At 49.0% G+C, this 24,018-nt stretch overlaps 2 protein-coding genes and 1 long non-coding RNA gene across 5 annotated transcripts in view; 1 reads left to right on the top strand and 2 right to left on the bottom strand.

Moving 5' to 3' along the window:
- LOC107076061 (zinc finger protein 271-like) overlaps positions 1-24,018 on the top strand; it is a 179,142-nt gene that overhangs the window by 131,589 nt on the left and 23,535 nt on the right. The gene's annotated exons all lie outside the window — the stretch shown is intronic.
- LOC102698054 (globoside alpha-1,3-N-acetylgalactosaminyltransferase 1-like) lies at positions 974-17,145 on the bottom strand. Of its 3 annotated transcripts, none has more exons than XM_069198845.1 (8): positions 16,915-17,015; positions 14,508-14,568; positions 13,752-13,796; positions 12,529-12,573; positions 9,594-9,638; positions 8,373-8,408; positions 4,114-4,248; positions 974-3,446 (listed from the first exon to the last, which is right to left on the bottom strand). In XM_069198845.1, the coding sequence occupies exons 2-8, from the start codon at positions 14,561-14,563 to the stop codon at positions 2,759-2,761; spliced, it is 1,050 nt and encodes a 349-aa protein (XP_069054946.1). In that variant the 5' UTR covers positions 14,564-14,568; positions 16,915-17,015; the 3' UTR covers positions 974-2,758. The 3 variants fall into 3 exon arrangements, with proteins under 3 accessions (XP_069054946.1, XP_069054944.1, XP_069054945.1); XM_069198843.1 differs by lacking the exon at positions 16,915-17,015 and adding an exon at positions 15,150-15,356; XM_069198844.1 differs by lacking the exon at positions 9,594-9,638 and having other exon boundaries at positions 975-3,446; positions 16,915-17,145.
- Positions 18,455-22,392, bottom strand: LOC138243295 (uncharacterized). The gene is made up of 3 exons (XR_011192076.1): positions 22,088-22,392; positions 19,807-19,867; positions 18,455-18,748 (listed from the first exon to the last, which is right to left on the bottom strand). It is a non-coding gene; the product is annotated as an uncharacterized lncRNA (long non-coding RNA).

Raw genomic sequence — 24,018 nt, forward strand, 5'->3', positions numbered from 1 at the left:
CCAAACTTGAAAGAACAAGCAGAATGAGTGCGGCAGGGCGTGAACTCTTACTGGTATCCCCAGCATCCTGGCCACATTTCCCATGGGCCCTTACCCATCATGGCCTCCTAATCACCCCCCTCTCTGAACTGGCTTCATCACTCTGCTCTCCTCCCCACTGAGAGCTGGTGTGTGGGGAGCGTTCTGGCGCACTATGGCTGCCGTCGCATCATCCAGGTGGGGGCTGCACATTGGTGGCGGTAGTGGGATTCCCCATGACCTGTCAAGCGCTTTGAGTGGAGTGTCCAGAAAAGCGCTATATAAGTGTAAGGAACTATTATTATTATTAAAAAAAGCATCAAAACACAACTTCAGGTATGGTCAAAAACATAGTTAGCTATGATCTGTGGTTTCCTTTCTAACTTCCTGTGGCTACATTTTAAAACAATTCACAGACTAAAATCATATTTCATGTAATACGGATCCAATCTGTATCGTGAGAGGACAGTTCATTTGCACGATTTATGATTAAGTTTCAAACTATATGGCAGCAGGACTGTGCAGCGGTTAGCACTGTTGCCTCCCAGCTCTGGCACCCTGCCGCCCTAGGTTCGATTCCTGGCGTGTTGTCGGTGTGCAGTGTGTATGTTCGCTCCGTGTGCACATGGGTTTTGTCCCGGTACCATCTTCAACAGGCAGATTTCCCAGTGGCTTCTGGGAAAATCGGCCCCTCCCCTTCCTCCCACTGGCACATTTCCCAGTGGCTTCTGGGAAAATTGCCCCCCCCTCCCCTTCCTCCCACTGGCACATTTTCCAGTGGCTTCTGGGAAAATTGGCCCCCGCCCCTTCCACCCACTGGCGCATTTCCCAGTGGCTTCTGGGAAAATTGGCCCCCGCCCCTTCCACCCACTGGCCCATTTCCCAGTGGCTTCTGGGAAAATTGGCCCCCGCCCCTTCCTCCCACTGGCACATTTCCCGGCTTCTGGGAAAATTGGCCCCCACCCCTTCCTCCCACTGGCGCATTTCCCAGTGGCTTCTGGGAAAATTGGCCCCGTCCCTTCCTCCCACTGGCACATTTCCCAGTGGCTTCTGGGAAAATCGGCCCTGCCCTGCCATTGACTGGGGTCTCGTCCTAGTTGTACCCCATCTTGTGCCCGTTGGTCGCTGGGATAGGGTCTGGCTCCCCTGTCCCTCTAAATTGGATTAAGTGGATAGAAAATAGAGGGGCATCACATCTTTTAATTTTAATGATGTGAAATCAAAGTTAAGCCACTGCAAACCTCTAGAAATCCATCATATTCATCTTTGGTCAATCCCATCACACTGGGGATTAGATGGATGCCTATCTCCAAATCGGAGGACAGATTAAAAATGCATCTGTATTCACAACGACATACAGTCCTGTGTATAAAGACTCCACACTCATACAGTAAGCAGTTCAGGCTTTTATACAGACATTATAAAAACAGTGCCTCTTAACGCAAGCTGCTTAAGCTGTATACTACAGTATATTGCCACCGAATCCCATTTTATACTTGGATATTCTGAACCATTCTGAAAGCTAAAGACTAAAGGATTCTAGTAGGGATCTGGATGAGATCCTGAGATCAGTTAGCTCCTAACTACAGTCTCCTGTTCTTTGCAATTTCCAGGTCCTGTCCAGAGATTAGGGCTGGGGAGGTGGGGTCTGAGGTTGTCCGTGTGAGCAGAGACAATGGGGGAAATTTCACAAGCTGGTGTTAACTGGGAAAAAGAAAGTAGCAGATGACATTAACAAGTTCTAGAAACAAGAGTGAAGGCCAACTGCTTTGTGGGACTGATCGTGGGGTGCAGAGAAAGTGGATTCTTACTCCACACCATCCGCAGAAGGCAGGTTTCGAACAACGGACGAGTTTGTAAGCTTTTCATCCCGTGCTTTTACACTTCAGTAAATTTTAACAGGCTCAGTTCCAGAAAATGAGACATTAAAAGAAGTTAACCTCCACCAAAAACATCCATAACCACACACACATACTCATGTGTGCATGTGCTGACGAAACAACAAGACACATGATTTGGGGAGCAGAGGGATGACTGGACTCTCTCTCTCTCTCTCGTGACGCGGTATTACCGTCGGATTTCCAGGTTGGGCAGGTATCAGCTGCAGGGATGGGAGAGCAACGCACATCGGGTGAATCGGAATCGTCTAGTCTGGTCTAGTTGTCCTGCTCTTCCGCCAGGTTTTTGTTGATCGTCGGGAAGCGGACGAGCTGGACCTCGCCCGCGCGCTGCTTGTTGTCATCCCACATGTACTCGGAGGAGAGCAACACGCATCGGGTGAATTGGAATCGTCTAGTCTGGTCTAGTTGTCCCGCACTTCTGCCAGGTTTTTATTGATCGTCGAGAAGCGGACGAGCTGGACCTCGCCCGCACGCTGCTTGTTGTCGCCCCACATGTACTCGGAGGAGAGCAATGCGCATCGGGTGAATCGGAGTCATCTAGTCTGGTCTAGTTGTCCCGCACTTCCGCCAGGTTTTTATTGATCGTCGAGAAGCGGATGAGCTGGACCTCGCCCGCGCGCTGCTTGTTGTCGTCCCACATGTACTCGGAGGAGAGCAACACGCATCGGGTGAATTGGAATCGTCTAGTCTGGTCTAGTTGTCCCGCACTTCCGCCGGGTTTTTATTGATCGTCTGGAAGCGGATGAGCTGGACCTCTCCCGCGCGCTGCTTGTTGTCGTCCCACATGTACCCGGAGGAGAGCAACGCGCATTGGGTGAATCGGAATCGTCTAGTCTGGTCTAGTTGTCCCGCACTTCCGCCAGGTTTTTGTTGAGCGTGGAGAAGCGGATGACCTTGACCTCATTCCCTCGCTGCTTGTTGTCGTCCCACATGTACTCGGGGGAGAGCAGCTTGGTGGGCTTGTGGCGGATCAGGTACTTGTTGAGGTGGCTCTCCTCTTGCCAGGCCGCCTCGATGTCGTTCCTCTTGTCCACCAGCAGGTTCTCCTCGCAGGTCTTGACCAGCTGGTAAACATTGTCCACGAGACCCCCAAAGACGGCCGCCTGGTAGTAGAAATCACCCTGGTCAAGGGGGACGTTGGCGGCGGAGGCCGGCCGGCGCTCGTAGGGGAACCGGTTGCGGTCCTCTTGGTAGAACCACGCGTGGAGGGCGGCCACCAGCTCGTCCAGCACCTCCGCCCCCACGCGGTCGTGGAAGAACATGTCCACGTCCAGGCAGTAGATATACTGGGCCTCCCGCCGGATCTGCTCCTCGATGGTCTTCCGGATGATCTCCATCCGCCGCAGGGAGATCTCCTGCCAGCGGTCGAACTTGGGCACCCGGATGGCGGTGAGGTTCCTGCCGGGGCCCAGGGACACCCGCGGCACCTCGCCCGGCTGGTCGGTGAAGACGTAGTAGTGCACCCGGAACCCCACCAGGTAGTGCTTCTCCGCCGACTCCAGGAACCCCTTCAGGAAGCGCATGTACCTGGGAAAAGAGCAAAATGGCAGAGTCTGGGAATGGTGCTGTTGAACGAGGGGGGGGGGGGACATTTCGGCAGTGCGGTCAAATTGTCATAACGATGAAACGGGCCAATGAATATTAATTTAATTTAATTGCTTGCACTTATAGAGCGCTTTTCTGGACAGTCCACTCAAAGCGCTTTGCAGGTCATGGGGATCCCACTACCACCACCAGTGTGCAGCCTGTGTGGGTCCTGATGCCCCAGTATAATGACGGGGGACACTAGACTGTAAACAGGCGCCGTCCTTCGGATGAGACGTCAAACCGAGGTCCTGACTCTCTGTGGTCATTAACAATCCCAGGGCGTTTCTCGAAAAGAGTAGGGGTGTTACCCTGGTGTCCTGGCCAAATTTCCCATTGGCCCTTACCCATCATGGCCTCCTAATAACCCCCCTCTCTGAACTGAGCTTCTCCCCACTGAGAGCTGCTGTGTGGGGAGTGTTCTGGCGCACTATGGCTGCCGTCGCATCATCCAGGTGGGGGCTGCACACTGGTGGCGGTAGTGGGATTCCCCCTGACCTGTAAAGCGCTTTGAGTGGAGTGTCCAGAAAAGCGCTATAGAAGTGTAAGCAATTATTATTATTATTATTATTATACAAGAGAAAGGTTGGTGGCGATACAAACGTCTTACTTGCCGACCGCGAAGACAGTGGTCGCGATGGTCAGATCGAGGGGCTTGTAGAGGCCGTCGACGATCAAGGGGTCAAAGGTCCCTTCCCAGACGATGGGAGCCAGCCAGGGGGTGACGGTCAGCACGTCTCTCCTCCTGGGACACGAGAGGGGCGATCAGAAGTCTGGAAAGGCTCCATCGTTCCACGGCAGGCGGCCTGTCTCCCCTCTCTAACCCACTAACGGGATGTCCCGGACCCTTGACGCATTCGTTGGGAGATGATGGCTTTGACCACGCTGTAATGGAAAGTTACTTGGCTTTTATCCTTTAAAAGGGCCCTTTAGGGACAGAGCTGTGTCGCAGAAGCAGCCAGATGCTTAGAGCAGAGTGTGAGAGGACCCCCAGCTCGTCAAGAGCCCGTCACGGCGTGTTTAAATAAAGTTTCTCTCTGCTGCTTGAAGAAGGGAGTGTGAGAAACTGTTTGATTAACTGCTCTTCTTTGCTTCAAGCAAACACCTATCAGGAATGGAAAATGGCTGCTTCACCTGTCCTTGAAGCGTTGTGAGGGAGAATTTTAGCATTTACCTCTTTAAAAGTGTATAAGATGGTGACCAGCTGGCTTTGAAAAATGCCTTTCACCCAGCCACAGTATGAAAGACCAATTGCGAGCGTATTATCTGACTTTTTGATATCAATGCTACAACAGCAGAATTTCCAACTCGTTTCACACCTTTTATTTATACACGTCTTCTCGTCTGTATGCAAGGTGAAACTGCTTCTTATGAAGAACGTGGTCAATCACAAAGAAATGGTGGTGGGGAGAAAAACACCTCCTAATATGGAAACTCAGAATGAGCTTTCCTGTGTGAGTGTGCTGTATAAAACTCATTGCGTTTATCATCTCGGTGGAGAGGCTGCTCTCAGATCAGTATGAGAGGTTACTCTCAGATCAGTATGAGAGGTTACTCTCAGATCAGTATGAGAGGTTACACTCAGATCAGTATGAGAGGTTACTCTCAGATCAGTACGAGAGGTTACACTCATATCAGTACGAGAGGTTACTCTCAGATCAGTACGAGAGGCTGCTCTCAGATCAGTACGAGAGGTTGCTCTCAGATCAGTACGAGAGGTTACTCTCAGATCAGTACGAGAGGTTACTCTCAGATCAGTACGAGAGGCTGCTCTCAGATCAGTACGAGAGGTTACTCTCAGATCAGTATGAGAGGTTACTCTCAGATCAGTACGAGAGGTTACTCTCAGATCAGTACGAGAGGCTGCTCTCAGATCAGTACGAGAGGCTGCTCTCAGATCAGTACGAGAGGCTGCTCTCAGATCAGTACGAGAGGCTGCTCACAGATCAGTACGAGAGGTTGCTCTCAGATCAGTACGAGAGGTTACACTCATATCAGTACGAGAGGTTGCTCTCAGATCAGTACGAGAGGCTGCTCTCAGATCAGTACGAGAGGTTGCTCTCAGATCAGTACGAGAGGTTACTCTCAGATCAGTACGAGAGGTTACTCTCAGATCAGTACGAGAGGCTGCTCTCAGATCAGTACGAGAGGCTGCTCTCAGATCAGTACGAGAGGCTGCTCTCAGATCAGTACGAGAGTTTGCTCTCAGATCAGTACGAGAGGTTACTCTCAGATCAGTACGAGAGGCTGCTCTCAGATCAGTACGAGAGGCTGCTCTCAGATCAGTACGAGAGGTTACACTCAGATCAGTACGAGAGGTTACTCTCAGATCAGTACGAGAGGCTGCTCTCAGATCAGTGTGAGAGGTTACACTCAGATCAGTATGAGAGGCTGCTCTCAGATCAGTATGAGAGGTTACACTCAGATCAGTATGAGAGGTTGCTGTCAGATCAGTATGATTTTATCCTACCCATGCGCATGCACAGGACTGTGCTTGACCACACCTCACCCGAGTGAAGACTTTTCTTCGCCAGGTGCATCAGCTGAAAAAGAGATCTGAAACAAGGAGCTCTCCCTGCTTGCTTTTGAATCAGCCCTCACTTCTCTGCACAGACGGCTTTTTCCCACATTGCAATACGAATCAAGACCTCGCCGAGTGAAGGAGAACACCCCTCCCGGCTCTTCTTCGAGAAAATCCCACGACAGCGAACGGAAACCTTGCCCTCGATTTCGAGACGCCATTGGCCGGCAAACACTTCTTGCAGGTCGCGTTAGGCCATCTCCGTGGCGAAATGTCCGCTGTCCGTATTCGCTCGTGCACAGTGACTAGTGAGCAGGAAGGGTCACAAGTCACAGGGCCAACGTGGGGACTCTACTGAGCTTTCACAAGAGTGCACGCCTTGGCGCTTGATTTGAAACGGGTCGTGTTTTGGCCCTAGAATGTCAGCGCATGCCTTTTGTCACGGAGATCTGATTCCCAGTGTGCACCCTCAAAAAACAATCTTTTTTTTTAGTTTTCGGCGAGTGAAAGCTGGATGGAACAGGTGGAGAGAAATGACTGGATTCATCGGTGACAGGAAAATTCCTAGACAAAATGCAAAATGTACAAGACCCTGATTAGACCCGTACTACTGTGTGGAGCTGATTGCTCGGCAGTTGGGAAAGAGGGAAGAGAACTTGAGGAGAAGAACTGAATTGAGGATAATAATAATAATAATAATAATAATAATTGCTGACACTTATACAGCGCTTTTCTGGACACTCCACTCAAAGCGCTTTACAGGTCACGGGGAATCCCACTACCGCCACCAATGTGCACCCCACCTGGATGATGCGACGGCAGCCATAGTGCGCCAGAACGCTCCCCACACACCAGCTCTCAGTGGGGAGGAGAGCAGAGGGATGAAGCCAGTTCAGAGAGGGGGGATTATTAGGAGGCCATGATGGGTGAGGGCCAATGGGAAATTTGGCCAGGACGCCGGGGTTACACCCCTACTCTTTTCGAGAGACGCCCTGGGATTGTTAATGACCACAGAGAGTCAGGACCTCGGTTTGACGTCTCATCCGAAGGACGGCGCCTGTTTACAGTCCAGTGTCCCCCGTCACTATACTGGGGCATCAGGACCCACACAGACCGCAGGGTGAGAGCGCCCCCTGCTGGCCCCACTCACACCTCTCCCAGCAGCAACCTCAGTTTTTCCCAGGAGGTCTCCCCTCCAGGTACTGACCAGGCTCCCACCTGCTGAGCTCCAGTGGGGAGGAGGCTGCCAATTGTGAGTTGCAGGGTGACATGGCTGCTAAACAACAAAGGCTGTTGAGACGGATTCTGCAGATTTCAATGAAGGGTAAGATCAGAAATGAGGAAATCATGTGGATGTGGTGGAGAAGATGCGAGAGGCGAGGTTACGGCGGTACGGACAGATCGCGAGGAGGGACGTTGAGGAAGTAACAAAGAGGGCGATGGGATCTGAGGTGGAAGGTGACAGAGGAAGAGGCTGGCCTAGAAAGAGATGGATAGACTGTGTGAGAAAAGCTATGGAGGTCCAGTGGTGTGAAAAAGTGTTTGCCCCCTTCCTGATTTCTTTTTTGCAGGTTGGTCACACTGAAATGTTTCAGATCGTCCCCAAAAAATTGACATATTCGACAAGGAGAACACAAGGAAACACAAAATGCAGTTTTCTTTAAACGAAGGTTTTTAATATTAAGGGGGAGGAAAAAAATCCAAATCTACTTGTACACGGCCCTGTGTGAAAAAGTGATTGCCACCCAGCCCTGTTAAAACATAAATCATCCTTGGAAAGCCGAGTTCAATTTCTCTAGCCACACCCAGGCCTGATTGCCGCCACACCCGTTCCCAATCAAGAAATCACTTCGATAGGACCCGCCTGACGAAGTGAAGCGGACCAAAAGATCCTCAAAAGCCAGAGGTCGTGCCGCGATCCAACGAAATTCGGGCACAAATGAGAAACGGAGTAATTGTTCGTGAACCTCAAGCCGAAGTTTGAAGATATAACAGAGGGGACGATCACTTTTTCCCCACAGGGCCATGTAGGTTTGGGGTTCCCGCCCCCCAACCCCTTAATAATAAAAACCTTCATTTAAAAAAAAACTGCACTTTGTGGTTTACTTGTGTTCTCTTGGTCGAGTATTTCAATTTGTTCGCTGAGCTGCGACATTGCAGTGTGACCAACGCGAATCAGGAAGGGAGGTGGGAAACGCTTTTTCACACCACCACATGTGAAGGGAATGAGGAAGATTTTCTCGATGGAGACCAGTGGAGACGTTCTTAGCAGGTTCTCCAAAAACCGGCTTTTTTTTTCCCTTTGAAATCGGATCTGAAGGGTCTCGCCTCGACAAGAGGGTACTCACGGGGGATCCATCACTCTCCTCTGTTTGTAAACCAACCTGGAAAAAGGAAGAGACATATTTTAGGTCCGGAAATTTGAAAAGCGCAGGCCTGTAGAATTCTGTTCCACGTGTTCGTTCTTTACTACTGCTCAGACAAGCAGACCAGTTCCTCTTTTCTCCCCCTGACTCTGGAAGGAAGGGCTTTGTAGCTCTGGAAATGAAGGAGACAACTTGTCCAGGTAATAATAATAATAATTGCTTACACTTATAGAGCGCTTTTCTGGACACTCCACTCAAAGCGCTTTACAGGTCATGGGGAATCCCACTACCGCCACCAGTGTGCAGCCCCCACCTGGATGATGCGACGGCAGCCATAGTGCGCCAGAACGCTCCCCACACAGCAGCTCTCAGTGGGGAGGAGAGCAGAGGGATGAAGCCAGTTCAGAGAGGGGGGTTATTAGGAGGCCATGATGGGTAAGGGCCCATGGGAAATTTGGCCAGGACGCCGGGGTGACACCCCTACTCTTTTCGAGAGACGCCCCGGGATTGTTAATGAGCACAGAGAGTCAGGACCTCGGTTTGACGTCTCACCCGAAGGACGGCGCCTGTTTACAGTCCAGTGTCCCCCGTCACTATACTGGGGCATCAGGACTCACACGGACCGCAGGGTGAGAGCGCCCCCTGCTGGCCCCACTCACACCTCTCCCAGCAGCAACCTTAGTTTTTCCCAGGAGTCTCCCCTCCAGGTACTGACCAGGCTCACACCTGCTGAGCTCCAGTGGGGGGGGGGGCTGCCAGCTGGGAGTTACAGAGTGATACAGCTGCTGGCACTGAGGTGGATATGAGGTGATAAAGAGTTCAAAGGTTTCTACCGAGCGACAAAAGGTTTTCCAGTTCCGTAGTCACACAGGCCCCAAGGTTCTGGGAGTACTCCTTGCTAACTCTGCTATGTTTTCCTTATTTCTCGCCCTTGGACTCCTGCTGACCACTCTGTTGCTTAGCGACCCTAACGATAATGATCTCCTCCCCCCAGCCTGCTTACAATACCATACATAAGCGAGCAAGACCCACTGCAATTTGAGCTCCACTTTGCTAATCTGCTACTGTATGTGCTTGCGCCCTGTGTACACAATAAAGACTCCTCTCTCGATCTGAACCCGAGTTACGTTTCTGAATTCAACAGATACGACTTAAGCTGGCAGCTCCAGTTGATCAGAAAGGCGGACAAACCGAGGCACTCACCCCTCCGGACTGACACTGATCCCTTGGACGTCGTCACACCCTCTTCTGTTGAATTCAAAATGACAGCCGTGAGCCGCATTGCTGGGGTGTCGCGTGTAGCTAAGGTCGTGCAGAGGTCAGGGGTCAAAATCAGCCCTCTCAGTTTATTCTCAGTTTTACTCTCGCTTATTATCCGGTCTCACAGCTTCATCAAATTCGTCTTTAGCCCTCTTGAGTGCAGGGTGCTCATTGCAGTACGAATGACCAAGCGCTCGTTTGCCTCCTTAATTATGGCTAGACAGGACAGCAATGTGTAGTGGAAACCACACAACGACAGTAATAATTGCTCACGCTTATAGAGCGCTTTGCTGGACACTCCACTCAAAGCGCTGTACAGCTCAGGGGGAATCCCACTACCGCCACCAGTGTGCAGCCCCCACCACCTGGATGATGCGACGGCAGCCATAGTGCGCCAGTACGCTCCCCACACAGCAGCTCTCAGTGGGGAGGAGAGCAGAGGGATGATGCCAGTTCAGAGAGGGGGGTTATTAGGAGGCCATGATGGGTAAGGGCCAATGGGAAATTTGGCCAGGACGCCGGGGTTACACCCCTACTCTATTCGAGAAACGCCCAGGGATTTTTAATGACCACAGAGAGTCAGGACCTCGGTTTGACGTCTCATCCGAAGGACGGCACCTGTTTACAGTCCAGTGTCCCCCTCACTATACTGGGGCATCAGGACCCACACAGACCACAGGGTGAGAGCGCCCCCTGCTGGCCCCACTAACACCTCTTCCAGCAGCAGCCTTAGTTTTTCCCAGGAGGTCTCCCCTCCAGGTACTGACCAGGCTCACACCTGCTGAGCTCCAGTGGAGGGGCTGCCAGTTGTGAGTTGCAGGGTGAGATGGCCGCTGGCTCAGATCAGGTTCTTGAGGTGAGCAGGAAAGCAGATCCTTATGTACAGTATGCATACAGGAGCACAGTACAGAATACAGTTCTGAATTAAGCTCAAATTGAACACAGCAGTTTTCCCCCTTTTTATACAGCGAGATGCACACCAATTTATTCATACAGGCCGAAACAATAGCAGATATTCCAGCAGAAAAACAAAAAAGTCTACAAGATATTTTCTGAGGCGATTTCGGTTGTTGGTGCCCTAAGGGAACAGTTCGTTTCACAATGGACTATCTCCTCCCTGATAAAAGAGAGTCGCGTGCAACTGTAGCTATCAGCTATTCTCAGAATAGGACCTGTTGTTCCATTTCTCGGAGCACAAAATTCGGAACCCTTTGGAATTCTTCAGCAGAAACAGTTTTCCGATTTTTTTCCACCCAATACCAACACTTGGATCCAAAGGGATTTGCATTTTGTAATGGAAAGTTGGGGAGAACAAGTGTTTCATCCTCAAAATGTCGTTTGGGGGACAGAACTGTGCTACAGAGGCAGCCAGATACTTAGAACACAGTGTGAGAGCACCCCCAGCTCGTCAAGGGCACGGGGTGTTTAAAACAAAGTTTATCTCTGCTGCCTGAAGAACAGAGTATGAGAAACTATGTGAATAACTGCTCTTCTCTGCTTAAAGCAGAAACCAATCAGGAATGAAAAATGACTGCTTCGCTTGTCCCTGAAGCGTTGCATCAGGCTTAAAAAAAGATATAAAACAAGGTGCTCTCCCTGCTTGCTTTTGAATCAGCTTTCACTTCTCTGCACAGACCAGTGATGGCTTTTTCCCATATTACCAGCAGCCCTATCACTCCACAACTCCCAGCTGGCAGCCCCCCACTGAAGCTCAGCAGGTGTGAGCCTGGTCAGCACCTGGAGGGGAGACTCCTGGGAAAAACTAAGGCTGCTGCTGGAAGAGGTGTGAGTGGGGGCCAGCAGGGGGTGCTTTCACCCTGCGGTCTGTGTGGGTCCTGATGCCCCAGTATAGTGACGGGGGACACTAGACTGTAAACAGGCGCCGTCCTTCGGATGAGACGTCAAACCGAGGTCCTGACTCTCTGTGCTCATTAAAAATCCCAGGGCGTCTCTCGAAAAGAGTAGGGGTGTAACCCCGGCGTCCTGGCCAAATTTCCCATTGGCCCCTCACCCATCATGGCCTCCTAATAACCCCCCTCTCTGAACTGGCTTCATCCCTCTGCTCTCCTCCCCACTGAGAGCTGCTGTGTGGGGAGCGTTCTGGCGCACTATGGCTGCCGTCGCATCATCCAGGTGGGGGCTGCGCACTGGTGGCGGTAGTGGGATTCCCCCTGACCTGTCCAGCGCTTCGAGTGGAGTGTCCAGAAAAGCGCTCTAGAAGTGTAAGCAATTATTACTGTATGGCAATATGAATCAAGACCTTACTGAGGGAATGAGAATACCTCTCCTGACTCTTCTTTGATCAAATTCCACGACAATTTTTGCGCCTATTTCTGCAGCTGGGGTATTTTGACGGCACCCGCTGCTGAGGAGAAGTCCCTTGTGTAGGGTACCGACAGCAGCTTCATTCAAGTTGGAGGAGCCAAATCCACAAACCCACAGAACCCAAGGCCAAGGTAGATAGGATCACTCTCAGTAACCAGTGGGTTGCAAGTGAAATGCTTCAGGAACACAGCGGATCCATCGCGCGGCGCTTGCTGAGAAATCTTGTTTCACCACAGGGCTCATCGACTCTTTGAACAATTAGCCTTCCTACCCCTTAACTGAGACCGGGGTGCCAAGATCTCTCGTGCGAGAAATAAAGCATTTCGCAGACCCTACCGTGAAAGTTAACTTGCAAAACCATGTTTTGAAATGATACAAATACTATCATCTCAGATTTACATACCCTACTTTCAGAGTAGCACTCTGCACTACCAGAGAATCTAGATAACATTTAGGGAGTTATGGTGAACATTTAAGTGAATCATCTGTTATTGCAGAGAGAGAGAGAGCGGTGCTTGTTCACTGTATAACAAATGTAGAAAAGCATACATACTCTGGGGAGCGATGGGGAATTTCCAGCAGGGATACATCCAGATATCTGTTGAGGAAAAAATCAAGCATATCTGTAACACTGGCCGATCTCAAAGTCTTTTCTGTTCCATCACAAATGGGGAAACAGTTCTGACAGATGTACCAAAAAAAGTGTATTTTTCTGCAAGCTGTATTTGTCACTGTTGTAGATATCTGGTTCTGGCTTGAGAGCATTTTTTGAAGCGACACCTGTTGTTGTATGTGACACGACATCAGCCATCAAGGGTGGAGGGGGTTGAACAAGCTGCCCAGCCATGTAGTTCAAGCCGATACCTTGGCTTCTCTCCAGACACAGCTGGATGAGATCCTCCAATCTGGGCAGACTACTGTACACCAACGGTGGTGGGGGTGGGGAACAGTAGTCTGCCCGGATTGGAGGATCTCATCCAGCTGTGTCTTCAGAGAAGCCAGGGTATTGGCTTCAACCACATGGCTGGGCAGGTTGTTCCCCACCCCCACCACCCTTGGTGTACAGTAGTCTCTCCAGATTGGAGGAGCTCACCCAGCTGTGTCTTGAGAGAAGCCATTTTGTTCCCCACCCCCACCACCCTTGGTGTACAAGATGCCCAACATGTTGTTGAAGCTGATACCCTTGCTTCTCTCCAGATACAGCTGGATGAGATTCTCCAATTCGGCCAGACTACTGTACACCAAGGGTGGTGGGGGTGGGGAACAAGCTGCCCAGCCATGTGGTTGAAGCCAGTACCCCGGCTTCTCTCAAGACACAGCTGGATGAGATTCTCCAATCCGGGCAGACTACTGTACACCAAGGGTGGTGGAGGTGGGGAACAAGCTGCCCAGCCCTGTGGTTGAAGCCGATACCCTGGCTCCTCTCCAGACACAGCTGGGTGAGCTCCTCCCATTAGCAACAAACCCCAATTCGAGACCGTTGGACCAAACTGGTCTCCTCTAGCTTGTCACCTGTACGGTCTTAATTCCAAAATGAGCTCCTAGTGCCCATGACAGAAACTGTTTAACCTGGAGATGTGTGTTGGGGGGGACAAGACCTCACATCCTGGCAGCCCAAGAGGCTTCTGGTTCTCCTTGTACCCGAGTCCTTAATTACTTAATTAGATTTGTTCCTTGTTCTGCCAGACAGAGGACAGGAACATGGCCGCTAGTTTCGCTGCTGTTCCTTCAAGGAACTTTGGGGTTCCCAGTTCCGGCTCATCCCGTAGCCCCTACCTCCGCAACGGAGAGGTGGTGAAGGTCTGGTGCATCCAGAGGACCCTGTGAGTGGGGGAAGAAAAAAAAGAGAACAACAGTTATCTCTTCCATCATCAGCCCAACTGTGGTCAACTCACTCACCCCAGCAGCCATCTCACCCTGCAGCTCCCAGCTGCCAGCCCCCCACTGGAGCCCAGCAGGTGTGAGCCTGGTCAGTACCTGGAGGGGAGACTCCTGGGAAAAACTAAGGCTGCTGCTGGGAGAGGTGTGAGTGGGGCCAGCAGGGGGCGCTCTCACCCTGCGGTCTGTGTGGGTCCTGATGCCCAAGTATAGTGATGGGGGACACTAGACTGTAAACAGGCGCCGTCCTTCGGATGAGATGTAAAACCGAGGTCCTGACTCTCTGTGGTCATTAAAAATCCCAGGGCGTTTCTCGAAAAGAGTAGGGGTGTAACCCCGGCATCCTGGCCAAATTTCTCATTGGCCCTTACCAATCATGGCCTCCTAATAACCCCCCTCTCTGAACTGGCTTCATCCCTCTGCTCTCCTCCCCACTGAGAGCTGCTGTGTGGGGAGCGTTCTGGCGCACTATGGCTGCCGTCGCATCATCCAGGTGGGGGCTGCACATTGGTGGCGGTAGTGGGATTCCCCCTGACCTGTCAAGCGCTTTGAGTGGAGTGTCCAGAAAAGCGCTCTATAAGTGTAAGCCATTATAGCAAGCGCTATATAAGTGTAACAGACACAGAAGTAAAAGAAAGTTTTAATCACACTTACCCTAGTGAAAACGCCACTCCAGCTAGAAAATATGGCAAAAATTTGCAGGTCCCCATTCTCCCTGCATAAAAAAGAAAAACATATAAATGAGAAAAAAACAATTCGCAGCCCTGAGCTCTTCATTAACGTCAAGACAAGGGAACGAGGCTCCACAAGGAAGCCAAGCTCTTCGAACAAGACTGCAGATGTACTGAGAATCATTAAAATACAGAGAGTTAGTCGAGACGAAGGACATCAACTTTAACAATAATAATAATTGCTTACACTTATATAGCGCTTTTCTGGACACTCCACTCAAAGCGCTTTACAGGTCATGGGGAATCCCACTACCGCCACCAATGTGCAGCCCCCACCTGGATGAGGCGACGGCAGCCATAGTCCGCCAGAACGCTCCCCACACAGCAGCTCTCAGTGGGGAGGAGAGCAGAGGGATGGAGCCAGTTCAGAGAGGGGGGTTATTAGGAGGCCATGATTGGTAAGGGCCCATGGGAAATTTGGCCAGGACGCCGGGGTTACACTTCTACTCTTTTCGAGAAACGCCCTGGGATTGTTAATTTTTAAGATGTGTAGCTGTTTTTTCTTTTCCAAGACAATTTCTCGTTTTGCGCTGCCAAAACGGTATTCATAAGGAGGACAACTCACCTGCGGCGGTGTCGTCCTAGCTACGCTCTTGTCAGAAAAGCTAAAATCATGATATTCGCTTAAAAATACTCAATCTGAAAATCCATCCGCATGATCTCGGAACCCCGTTCATTTTAAAAGTCCAGACGCGCACTGAAGCCCTGTTGATATCCGTTAAAAACCCATGAGAAAAAAAGCTACCAAAACTCAAATACAAGTTTACATAGAGATCAAAAGCCGTTTCTAGTATTGTCAGCATTACCGTAGAAGAATTAAATACCACAGTAAAGATTTGCGACCTGAAAACTGGTGAATTTTTAACTTCTCGACCAAGAGCTGGAATTCGAGCGCAAAGTTCAACTGTAACCTGAGGCGCCGTCGGCGAACCATACCTAGAAGATGATTCCTTCAGCACGGTGCCTGATAATGATTAAATAACGGATCATAACTTAACGCTCAAGGTCATTTTTGTTGCTCACTCCAGAACACCTCACCTCACGCTGTCGTCCTAGCTACGCCCTCGTCCGAAAAGCTAAAATCGGGATATTCGCTTAAAAATACTAAATCTGAAAATCCATCCGCATGATCTCGGAACCCCGTTCTGAGATTCTTGCAGGACATCACCAGGAAGGCGACGGAACACTGTATTGTAGCATTAAAGTAAGCGCAAGATCCTTTTGAACAGCTACATGCCAAATTGCTCGGCGATATCGGCTGCCGCCTGTGAAGACCGCGCTCAGTGCGTTTTCAGCGCAAATGGAGAGAAGGAAATAGACAGAAACAGACCCCCCCTGTGACTCTCCTGAACAGTTCTCGAGAAACACCGGGCTAGCGTTAAAACGTCTCCTCTTTAAAAGCTTGGTGCATCTCTCCAGCCGCAAACCGGTTTCGCCATTTTTTAAAAAAAGTCCGGCCGCGCACTGAAGCCCCGTCGCTGTCCGTTTTAAAACCCCATTAGGAAAAAGCCAACCACAAATTCAAATAAAAGTCTACATAGAGATCAAGAGCCAGCAGCCATCATCCAGGTGGGGGCTGCACACTGGTGGCGGTAGTGGGATTCCCCCTCACCTGTCAAGCGCTTTGAGTGGAGTGTCCAGAAAAGCGCTCTATAAGAGTACCCAATTATTAATTATAGCAGTTATCAAAAGCCGTTTCTAGTATTATCATCAGCATTACCGTAGAAGAATGAAATACCACAGTAAAGATTTGCGACCTGGAAACTGGTGAATTTTTAACTTCTCGGCCAAGAGCCGGAATTCGAGCGCAAAGTTCAACTGTAACCTGAGTTACCATACCTAAAAGATGATTCCTTCAGCACGGTGCCTGATAATGATTAAATAACGGATCTAAACTTAACGCTCATGATACTTTCTGCTGCTCACTCCGGTAAAAAGACAAGCTGCGCTATCAGCTGCCGGGATCCGTGGACGAGAATCGTGCCCACGCCTTATTTCAATTGCAATTTAACTTTCAACCCGGCGTTTATTTTCGCTCCTTTTGATCGGCGATCCTATGAATTATTACTGAGAAATTGAAATAACGTGACTCCTTTTTCCCCCCTCAACGAGGAGAACTGTTAAACGTCAAGTTTCAATATATTTTTTTTTTTTGGTTCAATGTCTCGGCTGTTCTTGGGCTGATGGGTGCGGGGTTTGTTTGTTTTTTTTGTATGCTTGTTTCTGATTTACTGTTAACCCAAACCGTCTTGAATAATAATTTTTGATTGTTTTAATTTAAACAACAACAAAAAAAACCGCATGGAAAGGCAACAGCCAGAGGTCCTCACCTGTCGCTGGTTGGGGTGTGGGTAGGTAGACGTCCGCCCCGGTGATCTCCAGCTGCTCCTGTTCCTCGGCAACAGCTCTGTCGTCTTGTTGGAGGGGTGGAGAAAAAACCTAACTGCGGATCAGGATATCGGAGAAAACTGCACGCCTCTCGCCGTGGTTACAGCTTTCTGCGTGAAGAAACCCCGCACTCTCCGAGCCGACAGCCCCACGCCCCTCGCCCCTCGCCCGCAGGCGCCGTGCTCCTGCTGACGTTCGTCCTCAGAGACCGCCCCCAGCGCCTGGGGAGGTCTGTTTTCATCTGGTCTGTAGGTCCTGGCAGACAGCGCCAAGGTAACGCAAAGATGAAACGGATCGGCACAATCATAGTCTCCGTCTCCTCTGCGAGATCGGGCTCCTCGGTTATGCAGAGGCGGCTCTGGGGCTCAGGATCTGCGCCCGGGGCTGGGAGGGGTTTGCCGGTTCAAATCCCGCAGCCGGCAGAGGAATCCTACTCCGTTGGGCCCCCCCTGAGCGAGGCCCTGAACCCCAGCTGCTCCAGGGGTGCTGACCCTGCGCTCTGACCCCCCCAGCTGCTCTCTCTCCCCGTCTTGTGTGTCTCCTGGAGAGCCAGCAGGGGTCTGCGACAAGACCAATTCCTCATGCCAGAAATCGTATAGGGCCGATAAAGCAACGTTATCGTAGAGGGTTCACTCATTAATTAGTATCGTTCCTAATTAAAAAGTGGCGGTGTACTGGTTGTAGCGGGTAGTCGGGAGGATTGCGGGTACTTTAATGGAACGAGACAGTGTTTAGATCTTAGTGGTCGTTTTACAGAGAGGCCAGCCTTTTACCAGCTCTTTGCGGCGTTAAAAAAAAGTGACCGTTTCAGCTGTAGGTTCTGGCATGTATATTTTGCAAAGAGAAATGCTCCGGTACTTACGAATAGAGGATCAGTGGACGCTCGTTTACCCAGTGGGCAAAAGACGTATAATATACGTCTATTAAACGCATACCTTAGACGTCTAAATGTGGTCTACAATTCGTCTAGAATGAAATTCTAATATACGTCTAAAGTTATACGTCAATTATACGTCTATGTTTAGACGTTCATTATACATAAATGGTTGGAGTTCTATTATACGGATAAATTTAGAGGACTATTATACATATATTGTTGGAGTTCCGGATAACTTTAGAGGTCTTTTATACGGATAACATTAGAGGTCTATTATACGTATATGGGTAGAGGTCTATTATACATCAAAGATAGGTTTTATAGGTGTAGAAACAAGTAAACCAAGCCAATGATTAGGTTTAGAAATTTATTCTGAAAATACACATTCACACCTGAAACATATGTGTTTCAAATTATACATTGTATACAATCAATCAACAATCAACATATGGGCAATAATCATAAAAAACACAACTAGTCTTAAACGTCAGCTACAAATTCTGGTAACATGGCAATATACAGTATAGTAATGACAAACACAAATTACATTAACACACGAACTCAAAACCACATTTTGATTCAAATATACATTTTAAAATGTACAACTTCTATATTTCCAAGAAAAAAAAATTACAATGGAAGTTAAGACGATTTTTGTCCACTATTTGCATACTATAGTATGTGTGTGGTTCGTGTTAGTTGGGATGTGTGAGGTGACTCTCTCTTTCCTAGCGTTAATCCCGCATCGGCAGGGTCCGAGAAATACTCCCAACAGGCGCGCCTGAGCCCCCAGCTACTCTCTCTCCCCGTCTGTGTGTCTCCTGGAGAGCCAGCAGGGGTCTGCGACAAGACCAATTCCTCATGCCAGAAATCGTATAGGGCCGATAAAGTGATCTCATCTTAAAAAAAAAAACACAACTAGCACCCATGTTTTAATTTATTTATCAAAATTAATAAAAATAAAGCCTGTGTCTGTCCTCAGTGGTGAGAGTTGGGCTCAATATCTGCTCTTTCGTCGTTACTTCGTCTTAGACATCTTGGAGGTGGCAGCAGTAGAAGACGATGATGAATTTGTCACCGACACCCCCGAGGTTGAGATAGATAGATACTTTATTGATCCCGTGAGGGAAATTGCAGTGCAACAGCAGCTTAACACACACAACACAGCCACAGTGTAACGAATTATATACTAATAGTACAATACATACAATACAATACAATACAAGAGTTACTCACAGTCCGGACACACAAGAGCAAACTAGAACAGAACAGTACACAGAAAATCGTATCACACGTATGAATATAAATATAGATGTAACCATAGATATAAATATAAATATAAATGTATTGCACAGGTCCCTGGCATATACTGGAGCCCAGCAGGTGGGAGCCTGGTCAGTACCTGGAGGGGAGACTCCTGGGAAAAACTGAGGCTGCTGCTGGGAGAGGTGTGAGTGGGGCCAGCAGGGGGCGCTCTCACCCTGCGGTCTGTGTGGGTCCTGATGCCCCAGTATAGTGACGGGGGACACTGGACTGTAAACAGGCGCCGTCCTTCGGATGAGACGTCAAACCGAGGTCCTGACTCTCTGTGGTCATTTACAATCCCAGGGCGTCTCTCGAAAAGAGTAGGGGTGTAACCCCGGCGTCCTGGCCAAATTTCCCATGGGCCCTTACCAATCATGGCCTCCTAATAACCCCCCTCTCTGAACTGGCTTCATCCCTCTGCTCTCCTCCCCCCTGAGAGCTGCTGTGTGGGGAGCGTTCTGGCGCACTATGGCTGCCGTCGCATCATCCAGGTGGGGGCTGCACATTGGTGGTGGTAGTGGGATTCCCCATGACCTGTCAAGCGCTTTGAGTGGAGTGTCCAGAAAAGCGCTCTATAAGTGTAAGCCATTATAGCAAGCGCTATATAAGTGTAACAGACACAGAAGTAAAAGAAAGTTTTAATCACACTTACCCTAGTGAAAACGCCACTCCAGCTAGAAAATATGGCAAAAATTTGCAGGTCCCCATTCTCCCTGCATAAAAAAGAAAAACATATAAATGAGAAAAAAACAATTCGCAGCCCTGAGCTCTTCATTAACGTCAAGACAAGGGAACGAGGCTCCACAAGGAAGCCAAGCTCTTCGAACAAGACTGCAGATGTACTGAGAATCATTAAAATACCGAGAGTTAGTCGAGACGAAGGACATCAACTTTAACAATAATAATAATGGCTTACACTTATAGAGCGCTTTTCTGGACACTCCACTCAAAGCGCTTTACAGGTCATGGGGAATCCCACTACCACCACCAATGTGCAGCCCCCACCTGGATGAGGCGACGGCAGCCATAGTGCGCCAGAACGCTCCCCACACAGCAGCTCTCAGTGGGGAGGAGAGCAGAGGGATGGAGCCAGTTCAGAGAGGGGGGTTATTAGGAGGCCATGATTGGTAAGGGCCCATGGGAAATTTGGCCAGGACGCCGGGGTTACACCCCTACTCTTTTCGAGAAACGCCCTGGGATTGTTAATTTTTAAGATGTATAGCTGTTTTTTTCTTTTCCAAGACAATTTCTCGTTTTGCGCTGCCAAAACGGTATTCAAAAGGAGGACAACTCGCCTGCGGCGGTGTCGTCCTAGCTACGCTCTTGTCAGAAAAGCTAAAATCATGATATTCGCTTAAAAATGCTCAATCTGAAAATCCATCCGCATGATCTCGGAACCCCGTTCATTTTAAAAGTCCAGACGCGCACTGAAGCCCTGTTGATATCCGTTAAAAACCCATGAGAAAAAAAGCTACCAAAACTCAAATACAAGTTTACACAGAGATCAAAAGCCGTTTCTAGTATTGTCAGCATTACCGTAGAAGAATTAAATACCACAGTAAAGATTTGCGACCTGAAAACTGGTGAATTTTTAACTTCTCGACCAAGAGCTGGAATTCGAGCGCAAAGTTCAACTGTAACCTGAGGCGCCGTCAGCGAACCATACCTAGAAGATGATTCCTTCAGCACGGTGCCTGATAATGATTAAATAACGGATCTTAACTTAACGCTCAAGGTCATTTTTGTTGCTCACTCCAGAACACCTCACCTCACGCTGTCGTCCTAGCTACGCCCTCGTCCGAAAAGCTAAAATCGGGATATTCGCTTAAAAATACTAAATCTGAAAATCCATCCGCATGATCTCGGAACCCCGTTCTGAGACTCTTGCAGGACATCACCAGGAAGGCGACGGAACACTGTATTGTAGCATTAAAGTAAGCGCAAGATCCTTTTGAACAGCTACATGCCAAATTGCTCGGCGATATCGGCTGCCGCCTGTGAAGCCCGCTCTCAGTGCGTTTTAAACGCAAATGGAGAGAAAGAGATAGACAGAAACAGACCCCCCTGTGACTCTCCTGAACAGTTCTCGAGAAACACCGGGCTAGCGTTAAAACGTCTCCTCTTTAAAAGCTTGGTGCATCTCTCAAGAGCCAGCACCCATCATCCAGGTGGTGGGGGCTGCACACTGGTGGTGGTAGTGGGATTCCTCCTGACCTGTCAAGCGCTTTGAGTGGAGTGTCCAGAAAAGCGCTCTATAAGAGTACCCAATTATTAATTATAGCAATTATCCAAAGCCGTTTCTAGTATTATCATCAGCGTTACCGTAGAAGAATTAAATACCACAGTAAAGATTTGCGACCTGGAAACTGGTGAATTTTTAACTTCTCGACCAAGAGCTGGAATTCGAGCGCAAAGTTCAACTGTAACCTGAGTTACCATACCTAAAAGATGATTCCTTCAGCACGGTGCCTGATAATGATTAAATAACGGATCTTAACTTAACGCTCATGATACTTTCTGCTGCTCACTCCGGTAAAAAGACAAGCTGTGCTATCAGCTGCCGGGATCCGTGGACGAGAATCGTGCCCACGCCTTATTTCAATTGCAATTTAACTTTCAACCCGGCGTTTATTTTCGCTCCTTTTGATCGGCGATCCTATGAATTATTACTGAGAAATTGAAATAACGTGACTCCTTTTTCCCCCCTCAACGAGGAGAACTGTTAAACGTCAAGTTTCAATATTTTTTTTTTTTTGGTTCAATGTCTCGGCTGTTCTTGGGCTGATGGTTGCGGGGTTTGTTTGTTTTTTTTTGTATGCTTGTTTCTGATTTACTGTTAACCCAAACCGTCTTGAATAATAATTTTTAATTGTTTTAATTTAAACAACAACAAAAAAAAACCGCATTGAAAGGCAACAGCCAGAGGTCCTCACCTGTCGCTGGTTGGGGTGTGGGTAGGTAGACGTCCGCCCCGGTGATCTCCAGCTGCTCCTGTTCCTCGGCAACAGCTCTGTCGTCTTGTTGGAGGGGTGGAGAAAAAACCTAACTGCGGATCAGGATATCGGAGAAAACTGCACGCCTCTCGCCGTGGTTACAGCTTTCTGCGTGAAGAAACCCCGCACTCTCCGAGCCGACAGCCCCACGCCCCTCGCCCCTCGCCCCTCGCCCGCAGGCGCCGTGCTCCTGCTGACGTTCGTCCTCAGAGACCGCCCCCAGCGCCTGGGGAGGTCTGTTTTCATCTGGTCTGTAGGTCCTGGCAGACAGCGCCAAGGTAACGCAAAGATGAAACGGATCGGCACAATCATAGTCTCCGTCTCCTCTGCGAGATCGGGCTCCTCGGTTATGCAGAGGCGGCTCTGGGGCTCAGGATCTGCGCCCGGGGCTGGGAGGGGTTTGCCGGTTCAAATCCCGCAGCCGGCAGAGGAATCCTACTCCGTTGCCGCCCCCCCCCCTGAGCGAGGCCCTGAACCCCAGCTGCTCTAGGGGTGCTGACCCTGCGCCCTGACCCCCCCAGCTGCTCTCTCTCCCCGTCTTGTGTGTCTCCTGGAGAGCCAGCAGGGGTCTGCGACAAGACCGATTCCTCATGCCAGAAATCGTATAGGGCCGATAAAGCAACATTATCGTAGAGGGTTCACTCATTAATTAGTATCGTCCCTAATTAAAAAGTGGCGGTGTACTGGTTGTAGCGGGTAGTCGGGGGATTGCGGGTACTTTCATGAAACGAGACAGTGTTTAGATCTTAGTGGTCGTTTTACAGAGAGGCCAGCCTTTTACCAGCTCTTTGCGGCGTTAAAAAAAAAGTGACCGTTTCAGCTGTAGGTTCTGGCATGTATATTTTGCAAAGAGAAATGCTCCGGTACTTACGAATAGAGGATCAGTGGACGCTCGTTTACCCAGTGGGCAAAAGACGTATAATATACGTCTATTAAACGCATACCTTAGACGTCTAAATGTGGTCTACAATTCGTCTAGAATGAAATTCTAATATACGTCTAAAGTTATACGTCAATTATACGTCTATGTTTAGACGTTCATTATACATAAATGGTTGGAGTTCTATTATACGGATAACTTTAGAGGACTATTATACGTCAATGGGTAGAGGTCTATTATACATCAAAGATAGGTTTTATAGGTGTAGAAACAAGTAAACCAAGCCAATGATTAGGTTTAGAAATTTATTCTGAAAATACACATTCACACCTGAAACATATGTATTTCAAATTATACATTGTATGCAATCGATCAACAATCAACATATGGGCAATAATCATAAAAAACACAACTAGTCTTAAACTTCAGCTACAAATTCTGGTAACATGGCAATATACAGTATAGTAATGACAAACACAAACTAATTACATTAACACACTAACTCAAAACCACATTTTGATTCAAATATACATTTTAAAATGTACAACTTCTATATTTCCAAGAAAAAAAATATTACAATGGAAGTTAAGACGATTTTTGTCCACTATTTGCATACTATAGCATGTGTGTGGTTCGTGTTGGTCGGGATGTGTGAGGTGACTCTCTCTTGCCTAGCGTTAATCCCGCATCGGCAGGGTCCGAGAAATACTCCCAACAGGCGCGTCTGACCCCCAAGCTTCTCTCTCTCCCTGTCTGTGTGTCTCCTGGAGAGCCAGCTGGGGTCTGCGACAAGACCAATTCCTCATGCCAGAAATTGTATAGGGCTGATAAAGTGATCTCATCTTAAAAAAAAAACACAACTAGCACCCATGTTTTAATTTATTTATCAAAATTAATAAAAATAAAGCCTGTGTCTGTCCTCAGTGGTGAGAGTTGGGCTCAATATCTGCTCTTTCGTCGTTACTTCGTCTTAGACATCTTGGAGGTGGCA

The sequence above is a fragment of the Lepisosteus oculatus genome, chromosome 14, assembly GCF_040954835.1.
Source record: "Lepisosteus oculatus isolate fLepOcu1 chromosome 14, fLepOcu1.hap2, whole genome shotgun sequence".
In the NCBI taxonomy this organism is placed as follows: Eukaryota; Metazoa; Chordata; class Actinopteri; order Semionotiformes; family Lepisosteidae; genus Lepisosteus; species Lepisosteus oculatus.

What these genes read in the sequence shown, in the direction of transcription:
- LOC102698054 (XM_069198845.1), bottom strand. Translation starts at nt 14,563, where the DNA reads ATGGGGACCTGCAAATTTTTGCCATATTTTCTAGCTGGAGTGGCGTTT. An exon ending in ATTCCCCATCGCTCCCCAGA is followed by an intron (nt 9,639 to 12,528) that starts GTATGTATGCTT and finishes TGAATTCAACAG; the next exon opens with AAGAGGGTGTGACGACGTCC. An exon ending in ACTGTCTTCGCGGTCGGCAA is followed by an intron (nt 3,447 to 4,113) that starts GTAAGACGTTTG and finishes CTCTTTTCCCAG; the next exon opens with GTACATGCGCTTCCTGAAGG.